General features: G+C 47.3%; 1 protein-coding gene across 1 annotated transcript in view; it reads left to right on the top strand.

The window, feature by feature from the left end:
* LOC140384795 (cadherin-13-like) overlaps window positions 1-22,830 on the top strand; it is a 971,948-nt gene that overhangs the window by 441,140 nt on the left and 507,978 nt on the right. Inside the window, exon 3 of the mRNA XM_072466785.1 lies at window positions 3,800-4,011. Within this exon, the coding sequence (XP_072322886.1) occupies window positions 3,800-4,011 (212 nt within the window). The remainder of the gene's footprint in view (window positions 1-3,799; window positions 4,012-22,830) is intronic.

The raw sequence follows: 22,830 nt of genomic DNA, 5'->3' as shown, positions 1-22,830 counted from the left end.
TGGTACGCCACTTGTGACTGAACTCCATTCTGAACATTTCCCATCAACCACCACCCTCTGTCTTCTTTCAGCTAGCCAATTTCTGATCCACATCTCCAAATCACCCTCAATCCCCAGCCTCTGTATTTTCTGCAATAGCCTACCGTGGGGAACCTTATCAAACGCTTTACTGAAATCCATATACACCACATCAACTGCTCTACCCTCGTCTACCTGTTCAGTCACCTTCTCAAAGAACTCGATAAGGTTTGTGAGGCATGACCTACCCTTTACAAAGCCATGCTGACTATCCCTGATCATATTATTCCTATCTAGATGATTATAAATCTTGTCTCTTATAATCCCCTCCAAGACTTTACCCACTACAGACGTGAGGCTCACCGGTCTATAGTTGCCGGGGTTGTCTCTGCTCCCCTTTTTGAACAAAGGGACCACATTTGCTATCCTCCAGTCCTCTGGCACTATTCCTGTAGCCAATGATGACATAAAAATCAAAGCCAAAGGTCCAGCAATCTCTTCCCTGGCCTCCCAGAGAATCCTAGGATAAATCCCATCAGGCCCCGGGGACTTATCTATTTTCAGCCTGTCCAGAATTGCCAACACCTCTTCCCTACATACCTCAATGCCATCTATTCTAATAGCCTGGGTCTCAGCCTTCTCCTCCACAACATTATCTTTTTCCTGAGTGAATACTGACGATAACTTTCACGTCTTCACCACATCGAACAAGTTGTTGTCCAGGGTTGTGAACTGTTTTTGGTCATCAATCTTCTCATGCAAACTTAACTACCATTGCTCATATGTTACTTAAGTCTACGGTAATAGTGTCAATGAAACGCAAGCTACTAAACTGACACTTTCAATCTACTTCATCATCTTTACTTATGCTTAATTTTACTTTTGATCTTCTAAACTTCAAAACATCCTTAGCTTTTGAAGATGTGCTGTTTACATTCCTTACTGACTCCATCCATAGAATCCCTATAATGCAGAACGAGGCCATTCGTCCCATCGAGTCTGTGCCGACCCTTCGGAAGACCGCCCTACCTAGGCCCAAACCCCACCCTATTCCTGCAGCCCCACCCTCAGGACCAATCTACCTCACCTGCACATCTTTGTGGAAGGAAACTGGAGCACCCAGGGGAAACTCACACAGACACGGGGAGAAGGTGCAAACTCCACACAGACGGTCACCCGAACCTAATGGTTGTGCCTCTGCCATCAGCCTTTTCCCTTGTTTCGTTCAGCACTCTGGAACAAATAGCACGTATCACTTGTGTTTGTTTGATCTGAGGTCTTTTAGTCTGACTGAATTCCATCTCTCATCTAACTATCTCATTGATTTTATTCTGGTATCACGGTTTTGAAAGGCATACTGCTCATGATCGTTCCTTTGAACACTTGGAGAAAAATAATCATTCAGAATATTTAACTATTTTCTCCTCACTCTTATTTTTCTGTTTCTGTCTTAATCTTTTATATTTTTAATTTCTTCTTTACTGACTTCTTCTGAAATATTGTATGTTTTTGATAATATTTTGCTTGGCTTGTGGTTCTTAGGTGTTTTTTGAGGTCTTTTTATGTCTCTTTGTAAACCCTTTTGAAATGTTCCAGCATTTTCTTATTTCATCCCAGCGAGTCTCTTGCACTTTCTCATGGATTTTTCTCCCTTCTTTCACGCCGCCTGCTTGTTAATCCATTTTGGGTCATGTTTATACAATCTGTTGATTATTGACATCAGTTATTCTGCCTGCTCAGCATTTTACCTTCAAAGGTGTTCCATTCTCCTGAAGTGTTGTTGACAGTAATAATAATCTTTATTGTCACAAGTAGGCTTACATTAACACTGCAATGAAGTTACTGTGAAAATCCCCCAGTCGCCACAATCCGGCACCTGTTAGGGTACACTGAATGAGAATTCAGAATGTCCAAATTACCTAACAGTACGTCTTTCGGGACTTGTGGGGGGGAACCGGAGCACCCGGAGGAAACCCACGCAGACCCGGGGAGAACGTGCAGACTCCGCACAGACAGTGACCCAAGCCGGGAATCGAACCTGGGACCCAAGCGCTATGAAGCAACAGTGCTAACCATGTCTGCTCATTTATTTGCTTTTGTTACTCCTTTATTGCATTGGTTTTGCCCCTTTTTAAAGTTATATACTTGGCTCTTGGTCTAAGATATTTCTGAATAACAGATTATGTTAACTTTTGTTATCCTGTGAGTAACCATCTTCCACAGTGTTATGACATCCATTTTGTGACCATTATCTGATAACTTTATTAATACCAGGTGAAGATGACTACTACCTCTTGTTAACTCCTTGATCCACTGGGTTATAACAGCCATACATTGCGTTTACCAACTCTGATTGCCGAATAGTTCGGCTTGTTTATGTTTATTTGGTTGAAGCATAATGTCAAATTAATTTTCTTACTCTCACACAACCCTATCTATCGCTTTTTCATTGTGTATTTTTAACTTCCTCCAGATGCTTATATGAGCTTTAAGAAAGCAAAACGTTTTCACATTTCACCTTTTATAAAATAATTAGCATCATATAATTTAAAAAGAGTCTCTTATTGAAACTGTTGTCATGCTAACATCTTATCAGCTTATCATGTCACAAATTATTTCTCATCTGCATGTGAAAATACATAGTGAGCATTCCTACTTTTCAACAATTATACAGCTTTGCACCGTACTATGTCGGGAATCCAATTGAAATGTGTCTTGAGATCAGTGAACTACAATGGGGGCTAAGAAATGAACCATTCTTAACTGAGCTAGATTGGACAGATTGAGCTGTAAACAAATTCTACTCGAGCTTTTTTGCAGTAGAGCAGGAAGAATAAAGCACTGTTTAAAGTGGCATGCGTAGTTTCTGGAATGGATTTCTGAGAAATATAAATTGCATTGCAAACCATGCACTGGAATAATATTTAGATGGTATCAGTGCCTTTGACTTGATTTTTTCGCCGCAGCTTGCATTTGCTCTGGTTTGATTTAATTTATTTAATTCACACTTGAGTGCTGTTAACTATGAATTGCTGAAAGGCGCATTCAGGAGTTGCAAATAAGGCTGTAGTGCAATATGCATTTTCTCAGATTATTAGCTTTTGGTATGGAAAATTCAAGTGCCATGTTAGCTCGCTGTGCAAACAGCCGATTTTTGTTGCTCGTTATATTGGAAATGTGTTATGAACTTGGAAACTAATTATTAATCTAGGATTTGTGTCTTAAGTAAATTTACCCTGAAACTGATTAATACGTGATTGATTGTAATAACTTGAGAGCAGATCAGATTTAAAAAAAAATAATGTAGTCTAATTGTTGAAGAATGAGAATGGATGGCATTTGTACGCTGATTATGGAAACATATGTAACTGGATAAATTAGAATTCACAAGGTATTCTCTGGCTAACCCTGCATACCTTGACTTCAACAGGTTTGATTACTGGCAATTCTGCAGAAACGTCTCACGGTGGACGAAGGGAAACAAAATCCTGCTGCTTTTAAAACTATACTAAATTGCAATGTATCAAACTTTCCATTGGCGTTGGCACCCAACTTTATGATGCAAGTCAGATACTGGTAACCACAAAGGCAATACACTACTAATGGAATGACAGTTTTCTTATCATTTCATAAGACGAATGGCTGCAAAGATCTACATTAACACCGTTGGAGCTTGTTCCTTGGAGCATGAGAAACAGCAAAGGCCTGCTTCTGGAATAATAAAAGCTGTCACTGAAGTCTATGTCTTAATTGCCTCTTTTTTGTTATTGTATCCTTCCAGTGCACTTTGATGACTGCAGTGGGAATGAAGGACTGGAGTTTGCAATTTCCAACCCCGGCTTGCGGGTTGAAGCAGATGGCTCTGTGTTTGCTGTAAAAAGTATGGAGGCCACCATGTCAGGATTCATCATCCAGGCAACATCCATCCATGCACAGGACTCTGCCGATGTTCAGGTTGTGAGAGGAGAAGACAATCACAGTAGTGTTTTGAAGGTAATAACAGTAAACCATGCAATAAGTAAACTGACCTGCATTTTTGCACCATCTTCGCACATTTCTAATTTTGAGTGATTGGAATCAATTGCAATCATCTACTTATCTTTCCTGCGCTTATTTACGCTGATGATATTTAACATTTCTTGAACTTGTTACTTCAAAATGCGTTAATATGGCATCATGCCTAACAGTTCAATACATACAGAGCTTTATGATAGCGCCGTCTGTCTTATAACAGTGATTAATGTTATGGTGATAAAGAAAATGGACTGGCAATTCTAATGGAAGGTTCCTAATAACAGTCATTCTGTCGTGAAGATGTCAAATGGAGCTTTCTCCATGTGAGGGGAGGATGTTCTGAGGCGAAAGAAAAATCAGTCGTGAAGTTTCCCAGGCTGATTGAAAAGCAGCAGAGGCATAAACTTGTTAGATTGCTCGTTCAGTCTTTTCGATGGGTTAATGGCGTGTCTAACATTAAAAAATCTAAAAACTGGAAAGGAGAGTAGTAATGAATTCTAAGGAAGTGCTTTTGTCTCGAGAGTTTCTGTTGTAACACAACAGGCGCTGGGGCCGGTTTCGTCCTTGTGTGGCCTCAGGAATATAAGCCATAGTTTTGTTTAGAAAATGCCAAAGTCTGTTACAAAGGATGTGATAATCGGACGCTTAGGAAATATCAGCAGGATTGGACAAAATCAATGCGGATTTATGAAGAGGTCATGATGTTTGACAAACCTACTAGAGTTTATTGAGAACTAGTCAAATAGATAAGGGTGAACCAGTGAATGTTCTGCATTTGGATTTTCAGAACATTTTTGATAAACTCCCACATAAGAGGCTGGTCTGAAAAATTAAAGCACATGGGATTGGGAGTAATATATTGGCATGGATTGAGGATTGGTTAGCAGACAGGAAACAGAGAGTAAGAATAAATGGTTCCTTAACACTAAGTCATGATGCTCATTGGGGAGCTGGTGCAGACACATATGAATATATGTAGCTTCTGACAAGCATGGCTGAACTGCATTGCAAGCAAAACGGGTGACCTGTTGTTAGTAGAATTGTTAGCATACTCGGGATAGTTCAGTACCGTGATCTGTCCAATCGCAGATGGTGTCTAATATTAGATATTATGCTCTCATCCCCCTCCATTCAGCACTCAAATTCACCCTTGGAATGGAGGAGTCTAACAAGCTCCCTTTCCTTAATATGTTAGTTGAGAAATTCACAAATGAATTATTGTCTACCACAAGCCTACCTCATTGGTTAATATACGCATTGGGATTCTTACAGTTCCACATGCTATGTGATTTATCTTATCGTGAGTCTTGTACATAAGACTCAAACCATTTGCTCATTGTGCAAGCGTTACACTGGAATAGGATGCATCAAAGTTACCTTGCAGAATAATGGCTACCCTGATCTGATCATTGCTTGCTGTATGTCACCCGTATTCATGAATTGGCCTAAGGCCATGATTTTTGTATTTGAAACATGCCCATCTACCTAAATTATCCCTGAAGAGTAAGGTATCTCAGAAACTTGAGCAACTGTGAAGTGTTTCATGCCGCGACTAAGCAGTAGTTAGTATTTTCCGAAAACAGGACGCTGCCGTCAAAGCAAAAAAAATGTTCTGCATAATACACAAATGAGCAATGCGGTGTATGAATTTGACTACTGATCTGATGGCACTTACGTAGGCCATGGGCAAGATTCTCCGTGGGCTGATGCCAAAGTCGGGAAAAGGGATTGGTGGATAATCAGTCGTGAACTGATTGCCACCAGGAGCACACCAGACTACCATGCTCCAGCGCCTCAACCGCAGTGTCAATGTGTCTACTCCGGACGTACAGTAAACGGCATAACATTAGTATATCATTACCGGGCCTGACTCGGTATTCTCTGGGGCCTCTGCGATGTTCCGCATCTGCCAGAGGGGGAGGGGGGGGGAATTACTGACAGCGAGTTTCGCTTGCAGTTTTAAAAATCGGGCAACAGGCGCTGTGGCTCATGACGGAGAGAGAGGAGATATGACACACAGACGCACGACCGTGGGCTGCCAGCCCTGGCGCCAGCAGGGCTGGCTGGGGGGGTGAAGAGGACTCCGCCAGGCCCGGGTGGGAGGGGGGGGGGGGTGGGTAGCAGGGGTGATGTGGATGACCAGCGGATGGACCGCGAGGTTGGGGTGGCCCTCCACGGGACTGGGCTGTCCAAACACGGACTGCAATTGCTGCAGTCTGCAAGGCAGCCACCTTCCTGTGCACCCTACTGCCCCCACCCCCCCATCGTGGCCTCTGGTTGTGCCACCGGGTGTATAGGTGTCTCCACACGACCCCCCCCCCCCCCCCCCCCCTCCGGCCCAATCCCCAACTGACTACCACCCACTGGCAGGGCAGAATGGCCCACACAAGGGCAGCAGCCACAGTAGTCCCTGCAGGAGGGCACTAGATGAGGGCCACGGAGTGTATCGCTGGCATGGGTCACACCAGCCACCGGTACACCTGGCACCAATGATGGGGCGAGGGCCAGAGACCCCCCCCCCGGTACTGGGCAGCGCCGGGGCCAAGGATGCAGTGGGGAGGATGCTGGGGGAATGGCTGAGGATGGATGTGGGGAGGGCTAGGAGGGGTGGGGAAATATGGGGGCAGGGGCTGCAGTGCAATCTGGCGTCACCATGTAGCCTGGTGAACCTGGTCAGGCAGGCAGTCCGCACCATGCTAACATGCTTGACCATCACCCCATGCAGACAATAGACTGAAATTTAACCAGGAATGGTGGCCATCACTCTAGTAGCCGCAGCCCTGCAGGATGCACTGAGGCTGTATGAGCTGCAGCTGCTCAGGGAGGGTGCTGCAGCAGCAGAGCCTGCCCCAGAGGAACAGGAGGCAGTTGGTGAGGATGGTGAGCCAGCTGCCCAGCAGGCTGAGGAGGGGAAGGTTCAAGAGAGGCACCGGATGAGGCCTTGTGCATACCGGCTCGGGATAATTGGTTACCCCATGAAATATTTAACGTTTATTTACATCTCAAGAATACAAAAGAATCAACAACATGCTGAAAACAGTCACCACTACAAGCACCCCCCTCTCCCCCCCCAGCCCCAATGGTAGATTCACATCAGCGGAAAGGCTCCCAGACGAACTGCACAGTCCACAGGAAAAGGACACACTGATGCGCTGCCCTAATGGCAGCCCCACATTGGTGGAAAGGCTCCCAAACGAGCCAGCGCAGTCCACCGGAAAAGGACAAACCGATATGGGGCATGGCAGAAGAGAGAGAGCGAACTCCCTTTACAGAAAAAAATAAGACAAAATACAGAGCAACCGCAAGAAACTCAACAAACAATTAAGCAGAAGGCAAAGCCACCAGCACTCAAGCCAGCGCACGCTCCCCTTCCCACCCTCCCCCGGCTCCAGCAACAGCCCCATGTGGGTGAAGAGGTGCCCGCAAGCTGCTCAATCCATGGGAAAAGGACAGGCAGTGAAGGGTTGAGGAGAGAAAGAAAGAGAGAGAGAGAGAGAGAGAACACCACTCCCCCTCACTAGCACCAGGAAGGACCCCTCAACCCCCAGTACACAGAAGCAGGAGGGGCGCAATTGGCGAGCACCTAGCGGCTAGGTCCGAAATAACAATACACAACGAAAATACAATAATAACCATACAATCCCCCAACAATAACACAAAACCAACATCAGTACAAACGGTACACATGGTCAATTGGGCCCTGTTCCTCTCACAGACCCCAGCATCCGGTATCCAGACACCATCCAGCCCAAAACTGCAAAAACGGGTCTGTTCCCCTTCACTTTCAGCCCGGCAGCAGGCCCACCAAAATCCGCCCGTGCTTCAGTCCCAGCCAAATGTCAGAAAGGCAGCCAGTAACAAGTACGAGTCCAAAGTGTGGCACCTGCAGGCAGGCAACTCCATCCTCTCTTTCCCCTGCAAGCTACTTCTCCTTCATCCAACTCGTTGCAGCACCGTTCCCCCTTGCCATAGTCCAGGTTTCAAAGTCCAGAAAAGGCAGTCAGCATACAGAATAACGTACCAGGTCAGGGAGCAGTGTTACAGCCAGAAGCAGCTCAAGCTCAGAGACAGATTCCCCTTCAACATCTCAGAGTGTGAGCTACTCAGGTGGAGTGTGAGCTCCCCCAATGAGGGGGTTGGGTGTCCCAGGTGTGATGCTGCCCTGTTCTGCCTGCTGTCGACCAGTCTTGCCAGGGACAGGAGTTGGGGTGGGGAGAATCCAAGGTGCTGTGCTGTTCCGGCACGTCCCCTGCGATGGTCACCTGCATGGGCCCCATCACCCCCTCCTCCCTCAGGGTGTCGAAAGGCCCCCGGGCTACTCCATGGGATGGGGGTGCGAGTGGAACTATTCCCAGTAGCTCCCCTGCCACCTGGCGTTGCCAATCCTGGAGGCCCACGTCTGCCTCGACCAGGGTCTCGATACTCACGGCCATGGGGCACAGTACGTGGGTCACCTCCCACGGAGACTGCACCACATCACTCTGCGACTGTGCTGCCACCTTCTGGGTCTGTGCCACATCAGCCAGTGACTGCGTCATCTACCTCTGGGTCTGTGCCACTTCGGTCAGCGCCGGAGCAATACCGCTGACACCCTCAGCCATGACCCACTGTGACTGGGCTTGCTCAGGAGTGCCGCTGCAATGTCCAGCTGGCCCTGGCACATGGCTGCCCATGATCGAGCAGCCCTGTCCTGGGCTTCGGCCACCCCCGCACAGAGTGCCCCAGGCATTGGACATCCTGACCCATGGCCAAAATCTTCGTCCCCCAAAGACTCCACTGTGGATGCCACCCTTGTGTTGTTGGCCTGGTGTCACGCATGGTCAGCACTACCTCCTCTCCTGCAGGCGGTTGGACACCTCCAACTGCATCTACAGGCACTGGATGGTTGACAGCGTCTCCTCATGTAGTCCCTGGCTCTGAGACTGCATGTCCACTATAGACGGGACTGCCCTTTCCAGACCGCCCTTTCCGCCCTGTCCGGATGGCAGCTAGTCCCTGGAGTCAGGCCACCCTCCAACCATACGTTCCCTTGGGGGGTTTCTATTTCCACCTGCTAAACCACTGAACATGTGTAGTCCGCACCAAATAGTATCTCAGGAGCCTCTTCACTAAGTTGCCCAACCGAGGTGAGTACCTATGGGATGGTGGAGCGTGTTGGAGACAGCTGTGATGGAAAGTCAGTGTTGTCCCCAGACTGGTGCTCCAGGGCACAGGATGGCCCACCTCTCCTCCACCGCATCAAGTCGGGTCTCCAGCTCAGCGCCCGTGAATCGGTATGTCGCTCTCCTTGCTGCCATCTTGTTGGCTGGGATGAGTTTGTATGGGGAATGGAGACTTGTATGCAGCTTGCCAGCCTCTCGAGTGTCAATCCCAACTCTGGCGAACCAGACACTGTTTTTTCATTGGAGTCAGTCATGTTCTATGTGACGCCGGTGCTAGCCCATTAACGGTCGGGGGATTGACTGGGAACGGTGCCAATTTTGCTGTGGAAAACACTACCGATTCACTCCCAGCGTCAACACTTTGTTTCTGGCACAGGGAAGTCTACCGCATTTGTCTCAATAATTAGTGGATTCTATCAAACAGCATGTCTCTTTGGCTGGTCACAGAAGGCCTGACTGTGCAAAACCAGCCTGCTTGAAAAGCTCAGAACTTAATATCTGACATGGATTTGGTTCTGCAATTGGACAACTGAATTACACTAACAGCCAATCTTAGATTATCAGTCAGGCTGGTACTGTGGCTCGCTTTTACTTACTAGGAGCTAAATATATTCATCCACAGGGAAATGTCCTCTACAGGAAAAATGACATGTCCAGACACTGTGCTTTGATGGAATTAAACAAAAGCCTTTGGGACAGTCATTCCCTGGCGCATTATAATAATAATCGCTTATTGTCATTATTATTATTAGAATGCGCCAGGGAACGACTGTCCCAGAGGCTTTTGTTTAATTCCATTCTCCATGGCAATGCCTCGACCAATCAGAGTTTTTTTTTATTTTTTTTTTTTAAATAATATTTTATTGAAAATTTTTGGTCAACCAACACAGTACATTGTGCATCCTTTACACAACATTATAACAATACAGATAATAATGACCTTTTTTATTTAAACAAGAACAAAAGAAAACAACAACAAATAAATAAATATTAAATAACAAAAAATAAAAACTAGCCCTAATTGGCAACTGCCTTGTCTCAGGCCACCCCCCCCCCCCACCCCCCAAGTCCTGGGCTGCTGCTGCTGCCTTCTTTGTTCTCCCCTATCTATCTTTCCGCAAGATATTCGACGAACGGTTGCCACCGCCTAGTAAACCCTTGAGCCGACCCCCTTAGGACGAACTTAATCCGCTCTAACTTTATGAACCCCGCCATATCATTTATCCAGGTCTCCACCCCCGGGGGCTTGGCTTCTTTCCACATTAGCAATATTCTGCGCCGGGCTACTAGGGACGCAAAGGCCAAAACATCGGCCTCTTTCGCCTCCTGCACTCCCGGCTCTTGTGCAACCCCAAATATAGCCAACCCCCAGCTTGGTTCGACCCGGACTCCTACTACTTTCGAAAGCACCTTTGTCACCCCCATCCAAAACCCCTGTAGTGCCGGGCATGACCAAAACATATGGGTATGATTCGCTGGGCTTCTCGAGCACCTCGCACACCTATCCTCCACCCCAAAAAATTTACTGAGCCGTGTTCCAGTCATATGTGCCCTGTGTAATACCTTAAACTGAATCAGGCTTAGCCTGGCGCACGAGGACGACGAGTTTACCCTGTTTAGGGCATCTGCCCACATCCCCTCCTCAATCTCCTCCCCTAGCTCTTCTTCCCATTTCCCTTTTAGTTCGTCCATCATAGTCTCCCCTTCGTCTCTCATTTCGCTATATATATCCGACACCTTACCGTCCCCCACCCATTTCTTTGAGATGACTCTGTCCTGCACCTCTTGTGTCGGGAGCTGCGGGAATTCCCTCACCTGCTGCCTCGCAAAAGCCCTCAATTGCATGTACCTGAATGCATTCCCTTGGGGCAACCCATATTTCTCGGTCAGCGCTCCCAGACTCGCAAACTTCCCATCCATAAATAGATCTTTCAATTGCGTTATACCTGCTCTTTGCCACATTCCATATCCCCCATCCATTCCCCCCGGGGCAAACCTATGGTTGTTTCTTATCGGGGACCCCCCCCAGTGCTCCGGTCTTTCCCCTATGTCGTCTCCACTGTCCCCAAATCTTCAGTGTAGCTACCACCACCGGACTCGTGGTATAGTTCCTTGGTGAGAACGGCAATGGGGCTGTCACCATAGCCTGCAGGCTAGTCCCCCTACAGGACGCCCTCTCTAATCTCTTCCACGCCGCTCCCTCCTCCTCTCCCATCCACTTACTCACCATTGAAATATTAGCGGCCCAATAATACTCACTTAGGCTCGGTAGTGCCAGCCCCCCCCTATCCCTACTACGCTGTAAGAATCCCTTCCTCACTCTCGGAGTCTTCCCGGCCCAAACAAAACCCATAATACTCTTTTCTATCCTTTTGAAAAAAGCCTTCGTGATCACCACCGGGAGACACTGAAACACAAAAAGGAATCTCGGGAGGACCACCATCTTAACTGCCTGCACCCTCCCTGCCATTGACAATGCTACCATGTCCCATCTCTTGAAATCTTCCTCCATCTGTTCCACCAACCGCGTCAAATTTAGCCTGTGCAATGTGCCCCAATTCTTAGCTATCTGGATCCCCAGGTAACGAAAGTCTCTTGTTACCTTCCTCAACGGTAGGTCTTCTATTTCTCTACTCTGCTCCCCTGGATGCACCACAAACAGCTCACTCTTTCCCATGTTCAATTTATACCCTGAAAAATCCCCAAACTCCCCAAGTATCCGCATTATTTCTGGCATCCCCTCCGCTGGATCCGCCACATATAGTAGCAGATCATCCGCATATAAAGATACCCGGTGTTCTTCTCCTCCCCTAAGTATTCCCCTCCATCCCTTGGAACCTCTCAGCGCTATCGCCAGGGGCTCAATCGCCAGTGCAAACAGTAATGGGGACAGAGGACATCCCTGCCTTGTCCCTCTATGGAGCCGAAAATATGCCGATCCCCGTCCATTCGTGACCACACTCGCCACTGGGGCCCTTTACAACAGCTGCACCCATCTAACATACCCCTCTCCGAACCCAAATCTCCTCAACACCTCCCACAGATAATCCCACTCCACTCTATCAAATGCTTTCTCGGCATCCATCGCCACTACTATCTCCGTTTCACCCTCTGGTGGGGCCATCATCATTACCCCTAACAACCTCCGTATGTTCGTGTTCAGCTGTCTCCCCTTCACAAACCCAGTTTGGTCCTCATGAACCACCCCCGGGACACATTCCTCTATTCTCATTGCCATTACCTTGGCCAAGACCTTGGCATCTACATTGAGGAGGGAGATTGGTCTGTAGGACCCGCATTGTAGCGGATCCTTTTCCTTCTTTAAAAGAAGCGATATCGTTGCTTCTGACATAGTCGGGGGCAGTTGTCCCCTTTCCTTTGCCTCGTTGAAGGTCCTCGTCAGTAGCGGGGCGAGCAAGTCCAAATATTTTCTGTAAAATTCAACTGGGAATCCGTCCGGTCCCGGGGCCTTTCCCGTCTGCATGTTCCTAATTCCTTTCACCACTTCTTCTACCGTGATCTGTGCTCCCAATCCCATCCTTTCCTGCTCTTCCACCTTGGGAATTTCCAGCCGATCCAAAAACTCCATCATTCTCTCCCTCCCATCCGGGGGTTGAGCTTCATACAATTTTTTATAAAATGTCTTAAACACTTCATTCACTCTTTCCGCTCCCCGCTCCGTCTCTCCATCTTCGTCTCTCACCCCCCCTATTTCCCTCGCTGCTCCCCTTTTCCTCAATTGGTGTGCCAGCAATCTGCTCGCCTTCTCTCCATATTCATACTGTACACCCTGCGCCTTCCTCCATTGTGCCTCTGCAGTGCCTGTGGTCAGCAAGTCAAATTCCACATGCAGCCTTTGCCTTTCCCTATACAGTCCCTCCTCCGGTGCTTCCGCATACTGTCTGTCCACCCTCAAAAGTTCTTGCAACAACCGCTCCCGTTCCTTACTCTCCTGCTTCCCTTTATGTGTCCTTATTGATATCAGCTCCCCCCTAACCACCGCCTTCAACGCCTCCCAGACCACTCCCACCTGAACCTCCCCATTGTCATTGAGTTCCAAGTACTTTTCAATGCATCCCCTCACCCTTAAGCACACCCCCTCATCCGCCATTAGTCCCATATCCATTCTCCAGGGTGGACGCCCTCTTGTTTCCTCCCCTATCTCCAAGTCTACCCAGTGTGGGGCATGATCCGAAATGGCTTTGGCCGTATATTCCGTTCCCCTCACCCTCGGGATCAATGCCCTACCCAACACAAAAAAGTCTATGCGTGAATAGACTTTATGGACATAGGAGAAAAACGAGAACTCCTTACTCCTAGGTCTACTGAATCTCCACGGGTCCACCCCTCCCATCTGCTCCATAAAATCCTTAAGCACCTTGGCTGCTGCCAGCCTCCTACCAGTCCTGGACTTCGACCTATCCAGCCTTGGTTCCAACACCGTGTTAAAGTCTCCCCCCATTATCAGCTTTCCGGTCTCTAGGTCTGGGATGCGTCCTAGCATTCGCCTCATAAAATTGGCATCGTCCCAATTCGGGGCATACACGTTTACCAACACCACCATCTCTCCCTGTAATTTGCCACTCACCATCACGTATCTGCCCCCGTTATCCGCCACTATAGTCTTTGCCTCGAACATTACCCGCTTCCCCACTAATATAGCCACCCCCCTGTTTTTCGCATCCAGCCCCGAATGGAACACCTGCCCTACCCATCCTTTGCGCAACCTAACCTGATCTATCAGTTTCAGGTGCGTTTCCTGTAACATGACCACATCTGCTTTAAGTTTCTTAAGGTGTGCGAGTACTCGTGCCCTCTTTATCGGCCCGTTAAGCCCCCTCACGTTCCACGTGATCAGCCGAGTTGGGGGGCTTCCCACCCCCCCCCTTGCCGGTTAGCCATCATCTTTTTCCAGCTTCTCGCCCAGTTCCCACGCGGCTGTATTTCTCCCAGACGGTGCCCCCCCGCCCATCCTTTCCCGCACCCACTCCCCCCTTTCCCCAGCAGCAGCAACCCAGTAATTCCCCCCTCCCCCCCCCCCGCTAGACCCCCCGCTAGCGTAATTACTCCCCCCATGTTGCTCCCAGAAGTCAGCAAACTCTGGCTGACCTCGGCTTCCCCCCGTGATCACGGCTCGCCCCGTGCGGCGCCCCCTCCTTCCTGCTTCTCTATTCCCGCCATAATTATCATAGCGCGGGAACCAAGCCCGCGCCTCTCCCTCGGCCCCGCCTCCCATGGCCAACGCCCCATCTCCTCTCCCTCCCCACCTCCCCCCATCACCACCTGTGGGAGAAAGAAAAGTTACCATACCGCAGGATTAATCATACAATCCCTCTTCGCCCCCCCCCCCCACTCGTCCCACCACTTTGTCCAAACGTTCATTTTCGTAGTCCAATCATTCCAATTTTTCTTCTACAATAAAAGTCCACGCTTCATCCGCCGTCTCAAAGTAGTGGTGCCTCCCTTGATATGTGACCCACAGTCTTGCCGGTTGCAGCATTCCAAACTTTATCTTTTTTTTGTGAAGTACCGCTTTGGCCCGATTAAAGCTCGCCCTCCTTCTCGCCACCTCCGCACTCCAATCTTGATAGACGCGGATCACCGCGTTCTCCCATTTACTACACCGAGTTTTCTTCGCCCATCTAAGGACCATTTCTCTATCCTTAAAACGGAGAAATCTCACCACTATGGCTCTGGGAGCTTCTCCTGCTCTCGGTCCTCGCACCATAACTCGGTATGCTCCCTCCACCTCCAACGGACCCGTCGGGGCCTCCACTCCCATTAACGAGTGCAGCATCGTGCTCACATATGCCCCGACGTCCGCCCCCTCCACACCTTCAGGAAGGCCAAGAATCCTCAAGTTGTTCCTCCTTGCGTTATTTTCCAGTGCCTCCAACCTCTCCACAGATCGTTTCTGGTGTGCCTCCTGTATCTCCGACTTCACCACCAGGCCCTGTATGTCGTTTTCATTCTCTGCTGCTTTCGCCTTCACGACCCGAAGCTCCTGCTCCTGGGTCTTTTGTTCCTCTTTCAGCCCTTCAATCGCCTGTAATATCGGGGCCAACAACTCTTTCTTCATTTCCTTTTTTATCTCCTCCACGCAGCGTTTCAAAAACTCTTGTTGTTCAGGGCCCCATATGAAACTGCAACCTTCCGACGCCATCTTGGTTTCTGCTTGCCTTCCTTGCCGTTGTTCCAAAGGATCCGCTGCAATCCGGCCACTTTCCTCTCCTTTTTCCATCCGTGTCCAGGGGGAACACCCTTCTGGTTTACCGCACGGTGTTTTCAGCCGTTAAAATTGCCGTTGGGGCTCCTATCAAGAGCCCAAAAGTCCGTTTCACAGGGAGCTGCCGAAACGTGCGACTCAGCTGGTCATCGCCGCACCCGGAAGTCTCGACCAATCAGAGTTGATCTGCCATCCAATCAGCACCCTTTTTTCATGCTGCACAAATTAGTGCTCCCTTTGAAATTTAACATTCTTGCATCAGTCCAGATGAGTCTAAGGTGAGAAGCTTCAACAGCATGTCTCTTTCTTCATGTCAGAGGTTAAAGTTGGAAAGGTTTGAAGCCAGAACCCAACTGCCTTAGTGTCCCCTTACTCCCCCCCCCCCTTCCTCTTTTAATGGAGGTGGGGTGAAGGGCAGACGACTGATCCACTCATGTGGTTGATCATTAAAATTTTATAATGAACCTGCCTGCCTTCGTTTTAACAGTTCTTCTTTTCTTTCACTTATTCTATTTCATGTTAGTTGGGTTCCCTGAGCCTTGGGAAAGCCGGCAGGTGAGAAGGTCTGAATGCTGGAGATAAGTGCCAGCCCAGCAAGGGGTCCTCTCCATGGAGTGTTTCCCTGAGGCTCGATAAGTTACCCAGTAATACACCCCACCACTTATACACTCACGATTTGCCCTGATTCCCTCAGTCGGAACGCCCCCCCCACACCAACCGCAATTGAATCACCAAACGTTACCCACAACTCGATCACTATTACACACTCGCAACAGGACCAACCTCCCTCCCACACCTTCGGCCCACAACATCAGCCTCTCCTCTCGAAACACCTCTTTTCTGCAGAAGCCATGTTGCTGCAAGCTTCATGCCAAACAGGCCTCTCATCTGTCAGTCAGGTTGGCTATGTGCCAAAATCAGGCAAGAAAAAAATATTCCAAGGAGCATGCTAGTTTTAAAAGAAACTGCAGGAAACACACTATACCGCCAATGTCCCACCCACCCCCGCTGCAACTTAACTGCATGGAACTGCCCTCCTGGGTAATATCCAGACCATTGTCTACTAATTCACTAGAAATCTGATATCTGTCGAAGCATTTACAAGGCAGGACAGGTGGAACATGAAAAGTTGAAAAAAGGACATAAAAGCTCGCAGCTTTGTGGGAGTTGGGCGAGTTTCAAGGCATTGAATTGAAGCATCCTGAGTTCAAATTAATGAAGGGGATTTAGCTTGGAGGTGCGCTAGTTTCATTGTTTCATGGTTGAAAGAAAGAAGAAAGAAGTTGCCCTTTTGTATTGCATTTCATGGCGTCAGGACATCCTAAAGCACTTCACTACCAGTGTAGTCATTCTTGTAATGTAGGAAAAGCCAGTGATACAAGATCAAAGATCGCCCACCAGAGAATTGACAGCCGAACTTCCCATACATTCTAGTATGCCGCAAGCTGTATCAGCAATCTCTGAAGTACTTACCTGGCCATAACCGAGAACCACTCCAGTCATGGTGACACTGCTCCCACAATGCTGTGAATTTGGGAATATTAATCCAGCAAAAATGAAGGAACAAGAACAAAATGTCTGCCATGTAACTTGGAGGAGAGCTTGGAGCTCATGATGACATTACATCATCGCTGCTCTTGTCTTGGTGCGAGCTAGGTCACGGGGTGGGAGGTGCTGGTGAAGGAACATTCCTGATTTGCTGCAGTGCAACCTTTAGAATGTACATAATCCAAACACAATAGGCCACTGATAGAGGATGTGGCCATTTAATTGAATTATAAGGATATCAATCAAATAAATTGCTCTGTTCTTGATGGTGTTAAGTTCATGTTTTTGTGGCTCGACCCACATTGGAGTGTGGTGAGTATTCCATGACCCTCCTGATATAAACCCACCCACCACCTGCAAGGTTTATCGGAGTTAGGATATGAGACACTTGTCAGAGAGTTCCTAGCATTTGATTTTTACTTGTAGTCATAGTATTGATAAGGTTTTGTTCAGCTAAACATCTGGTCAATAGTGACAGCTGAGATTTTGACAGTGGGGCACTTGGTGGTTTTGTTGAAGGTTGAGGAGAGGTCGCTGAGTTGTTTCCCTTTTGAGGTCGTCACTATCTAGCATCTATCCAAAACGAGAGAAAGAAACAATTCATATTAATGTAGTGGCTTTCATATATTCAGGATGCCCAATGAAGTTCTTTTGAAGTTTAGTCTGCACTAGAAATCTGCTAGACAATCTGCTAATAACTGTGCCTCGAACCATCATGAATTAAATTTCTAGGTACGCTTATAATGATGTTGCTTGAGGGACTCCCTTGCTCTTCTTGGAATAGTGCCATTGGCATTTTCATGTCCATATAAGAGGAAAACAGAGTCTAGGTTGGACATTTCACTCTAAAGGCTGACTGTCTTTATTGCACTGAAGTGGTCGAGTCCCTGGAGTGACGCTTGAACCCGTGATCTTCTATGTCAGTTCTATAATTGAGCGGGGGCTGACACCTGTGGTGAAAATGTTACTTAACACTTGTCAACACAAGCCTGGAGATCTTCCAGGTCTTGCTGTAGGCTGGCATTGGCTGCTTCGTTATTGGAAGTGCAATAAATGGACCTGGTTGATTGTCAGTGAAAGGTCCCCCTCCTTGCCTTTGTGACCAAGGGAAGGTCATTGACGAAGCACACCAAGATGATTGTGCCGAGAACACACTGCTATTTTCTCCCAAGGGTGTGCTGAAGTGTGAAATTCTATTCATGCTCCACTAATACAGTGGGAGATCACTTTATGTCATGTGAGAGTTTAATTAAGAAATGGGTGTTTATAAATGGGTGTGCATATAAATATCTGTAGTGAGAGTGCCTTTAAGAAATGGGTGTTGACTACTTCAGTGATGTCAGAGAGTGGGTGGAGCCGGGCTGTCTGTCAGCTTTTTACTTTAGTTTTAGGCTGTTTTGCTGCAGGGTGTGTTTTAGTTTCGTTTTTAGACCTGGATAGCTGCAGTCACAGCCAGAAGGTGTATGAGTTTCTCTCTGTAATCTAAAGATTGTAAATCGATACTGGTGATTTAAAACTAATAACAGTAGTGACTTTAACCTGACGTGCTTCTGGTAAAAGGTGTTTTAAGTCTTTTGGATGTTAAAAGGAAAGCTTAAAGGATTACTTAGTGTTGTATTCTTTGGGGGTTGTATTTGAATTAATGTTTGCTAAGGTGTTCACTGTTTGTTTTAAAAAGGTAAACTTGAATTCATAGAATAAACATTGTTTGGCTTAAAAAAATACTTTTCCATTTCTGCTGTACCAGACCTGTAGAGTGGGCCGTGTGCTCCCCATACCACAATCTATTAAAAGTTGTGGGTCAGGTGAACTCCGTGATATACTTTGGGGTTCTCTAAACCCTGACCCATAACAGTTAGCCATCGGAGGTTCAGGTGCTGGAGCACTCCATTATTTGCCTACATACCCTGATTCCCAACTCTGCATTAATTTCTTTTCATCTGAATATTTTGCTGACCATATTTTCCCGGAAATATCCTTTGTGACTACTGAAATACACATTGGGAACACATGCAGTACTCTTAAAGCTAAAAATTTTGTTTTTCTCCACCCCTATATTTTTAGTGACTCCATTTCTTCAAGTTTTTCAATAGCCTTTAATTCTGTGCAACTTTCTGTTGCAGCTCTATAACTGGACATTCCAGACGTAACAGCCTGGATTTTCATCCTCTCGGTGGGTCACATGTGTTGAGAAAATTCCCAACCCAGCCCACTATTCAGAGAAGAAAGTGCTCAGAGGATTGGATAGGGTGGACAGTGAGAGCCTTTTTCCTTGGATGGTGATGTTTGGCATGAGGGGACATAGCTTTAAATTGAGGGGAGATAGATATAAGACAGATGTCAGAGGTAGGTTCTTTACTCAGAGAGTAGTAAGGGCGTGGAATGCCCTGCCTGCAACAGTAGTGGACTCGCCAACACTCAGGGCTTTCAAATGTTCATTGGATAGACATATGGACGATAAGGAAATAGTGTAGATGGGCTTTAGAGTGTTTTCACAGGTCGGCGCAACATCGAGGGCCGAAGGGCCTGTACTGCGCTGTAATATTCTATGTTCTATGTTCTTAAAGGCAGGGTCTTCATCGCGGGGAAGGGCGGGGGGTGGGAGGGGGCGCTTAGAGCCAGCCCCAGGGGTTGCTGTGTGTAGAGGGGGGCTGTTTCAAAAGTCCACTTTGCTGCTATGGGACATTGTCGTAGTTAATATAAAAACCCAAAGGCCTTCCAGCCACCTCCCACCCCCGCCCCCAAGATCCCTCCTCCCCAAACACTCCCCATACCCAATCTGTGCCACCTTCTGTCCCCATATCAAGTTTGCTTTTCCACCCACCCCCATGACACCCCATGCCCCCCCATGCTAAGTTATACCCTTCCACCCACCCCATGGCACCTCATGCCCACCAATGCCAATCTCCACCTTTCCATGCACTCCCAAGCCATCTTCTGCGCCTATGCCAAGCTCTGCCCTTCCACCTACACAGGTGCGTGGAAGGGCAGAGATTGTCATGGGGGGCATGAGGGTCCTTAGGGGGCATAAGGAGGACCCTTTGTACTTCCCTCTTAAAAGATCCCCTCATGCAGACTATGGTTCATTACTCCTCTGACGCCCTGAACTCTTTAAAATCCTGACCCGACGACATGAAAATTTTGGAGGAGTGAGACATGCCTGCCTCCACAATGGAATTGGCCAGAGCAGGTGAGCCGGATGTGGGCTTTTAACAGGAACCATCCTGCACCCTTGAAAGGCACTCCCAAATATAAGACAGCCCAGGAATAGTCAGGACAGGACTCTGGGAATCGATACATCCTGGCTCGGTGGGAATCCAGGCCAATATGGGAAAGAGTGCACAATTAATGTGTAATTAGGCTCGACTTTGTGAAACCCTCCCAGCTAGAAATTGGCCGACGTACAGTTCAATTAATCACTTCTGTTGGCTGCTGTGGCGATTTATCCTTTTGTTTTTGCAAACAGAAATATTTTTTTTCATTCACTTAAACCAAAATATATACTATTGGCTGGGGGTGCTTTTTGCAGCAAATTTGATATAATAATAATCGCTTATTCTCACAAGTAGGCTTAAATGAAAAGCCCCTAGTCGCCACATTCCGGCGCCTGTTCGGGGAGGCTGGTACGGGAATTGAACCCGCGCTGCTGGCCTTGTTCTGCAATACAAGCCAGCTGTTTAGCCCACTGTGCTAAACCAGCCCCCTTGTGCTAAACCAGCCCCTATTTAACAGGGGGCGGGGGTGGGTGGGAGGGGGGAGAGTTGTGCAGATGCCACCTGGACTTCTATAGTGGGGGACCCACTCACTGGCTGAACTTTGTCTGCCATTTGAATCCAATGGGAAGTGGCTAGCAGCTGGGAACGAGATGTTGGGCAGCTTGAAGCAGCCATTGAAGGCACAGTCACAGGCACTAATGGTTGGGTTGTGGGTGGTAGGAGAGCCTGATTGAGGGGACGTCGAACATTTCTTGGAGAAACATTCTTAAGAGTTAAAAATGACACTGTATTTCTGGGATTCCTGGAGTTTAATGCTCCAGGCTGGTGCTAAGTTTGATTTCGTTTATATCCTGATCAAACCTCGGTTCAAATGCAATGTTGTCCAAGGAGAATTAATTCACAATAATTCTTCGCAAGTGGGGTGGTGGTATCTGGTGCCATCGGGGATAGGTGGAAGAGCAGAGCTTGGCATGGGGCCAGAAGGTGGCAGGGGTGGGGGATGGGGTGTGAAACACTGTTAAATTTGTACAATTGACACTTGCTTTAACCCAATATTGATTGATTGAAGTTTACAAATGAAACATAGTTTGCTTTTTCGCCACCTTCTATCATGGGTCATCTAGACTTTTATTAAATGAGTAAGACATATCGGAGAGTTAAAGTTTTGCTGAGGTGTGCCTGACTTAGCTGCCAGTAAGCTTGTTTCAAGGGAAAATAGTCGAGACCACAGGAAAAGATTAAAAGCATCTCAAGAGAGACTGTAAATTAGAGACTAACGATTATTTGATTAAAAATTAATTATAAGATAATGTAGTGTTAAAGTAATTTATTTTTCGCTCATATGCTGAACTGTTAATGCATAAAGCCATTGGGACCAGCAAGGCACATGGCTCAGCAAACATTAAGACCTCTTGTCTTATCTAATACGGCGGTTTGAGAAACAATCTCTTTTGTCAGCATTTCCTCTCCCCTGGTCATTAACAGGTCATTTGGCCAAACGTGTTAACATAAAAACATGACTTGCCCAATTTCAGTTGGATGTTTAAACATGTAATAACAGACTGTATCTCAGTAAACCATTTGTAGAATGCCCCAGCTCGGGAAACCTTTTAAATTTAAGTTTCAATTAAATATTAGAAAGAAGGAAGTCTTTGGGCTCCAGCAGAAATTCTGTCCGTATTCCACCTCTCTCCCTGCCACTGTATTGGCAACTTTGGCATCCTATTTGACACTGAGCTATGTCCTGACCCGAACACCAAGATTGCCTACTACCATCCTGATATCTTCTCATCACCCCTGTCCCAGCTCTTCTGTGACCAAAATTCCTTTATCCATCCATTTGTTACTTTCTGGCTCAACTATTCTATTTTCTCCCGGCTGGCCTCACACTGTGCATCCTTCGTAAGCTTGAGCTTATTCCACTCTGCTGCCTGTATCCTAACTCATACCAAGTTCCATTCAGCTGTCAGCCCTGTACTCACTGACCTACACTGCGTGCCTGATATCTCCTTGTTGTGTTATGTACTCTGGGATAACACAGGCTGCAACTCGATGCAGCTTTGACCAAAAGATACTCCAGACTTTGAAGTAAGTTCAATGCGATTTATTGAACCATTAGCACAGTTCTGTATGAGTTCGACTCTCCTGCTAAACTCAGTCTAACTAACCAGTCTGCTCAAAGGCACGTGGTGGGTGTGATGCTTCTGATCTGCCCCTGTCCTACTCTCTGAGTGTCGCCTGTGGAAAGAGACCGGGCATGTGTGCCTTGTCCTTTATATGGGTTGTGTAATGCCCCCTTGTGGTAATGCCACCTCTGGGTGTCTTGACTGTTCATTGGTTGAGTCGTATTCTAAGTGTTCATTAGCTGCATGTTTGCATATCATGACATCTCCGGTGCTCCCTCTAGTGTTTACTTAGTCATAGTGTATTTACATTAACCCCTTGTGTATTTACAGTGATGCATATCACCACATCCCCCCTTTTTTCATGTTACATATTTTCTGTACTTTGTCAAAGAAAATTGAACAAAATAGGATGATAAGTAATGACATGTACAACTCATGATGACAGTGATGATTATACAATACCAAATAAGATTTATGAGTCCAAAGTTCATGAATTTATAAGGTCGAGTGGCTTTCTTGTT

The sequence above is a fragment of the Scyliorhinus torazame genome, chromosome 10 (genome assembly GCF_047496885.1).
Source record: "Scyliorhinus torazame isolate Kashiwa2021f chromosome 10, sScyTor2.1, whole genome shotgun sequence".
Taxonomy (NCBI): Eukaryota; Metazoa; Chordata; class Chondrichthyes; order Carcharhiniformes; family Scyliorhinidae; genus Scyliorhinus; species Scyliorhinus torazame.
Note: the sequence above shows the minus strand (reverse complement) of the source record. Positions and strands in the feature narration are given on the sequence as shown.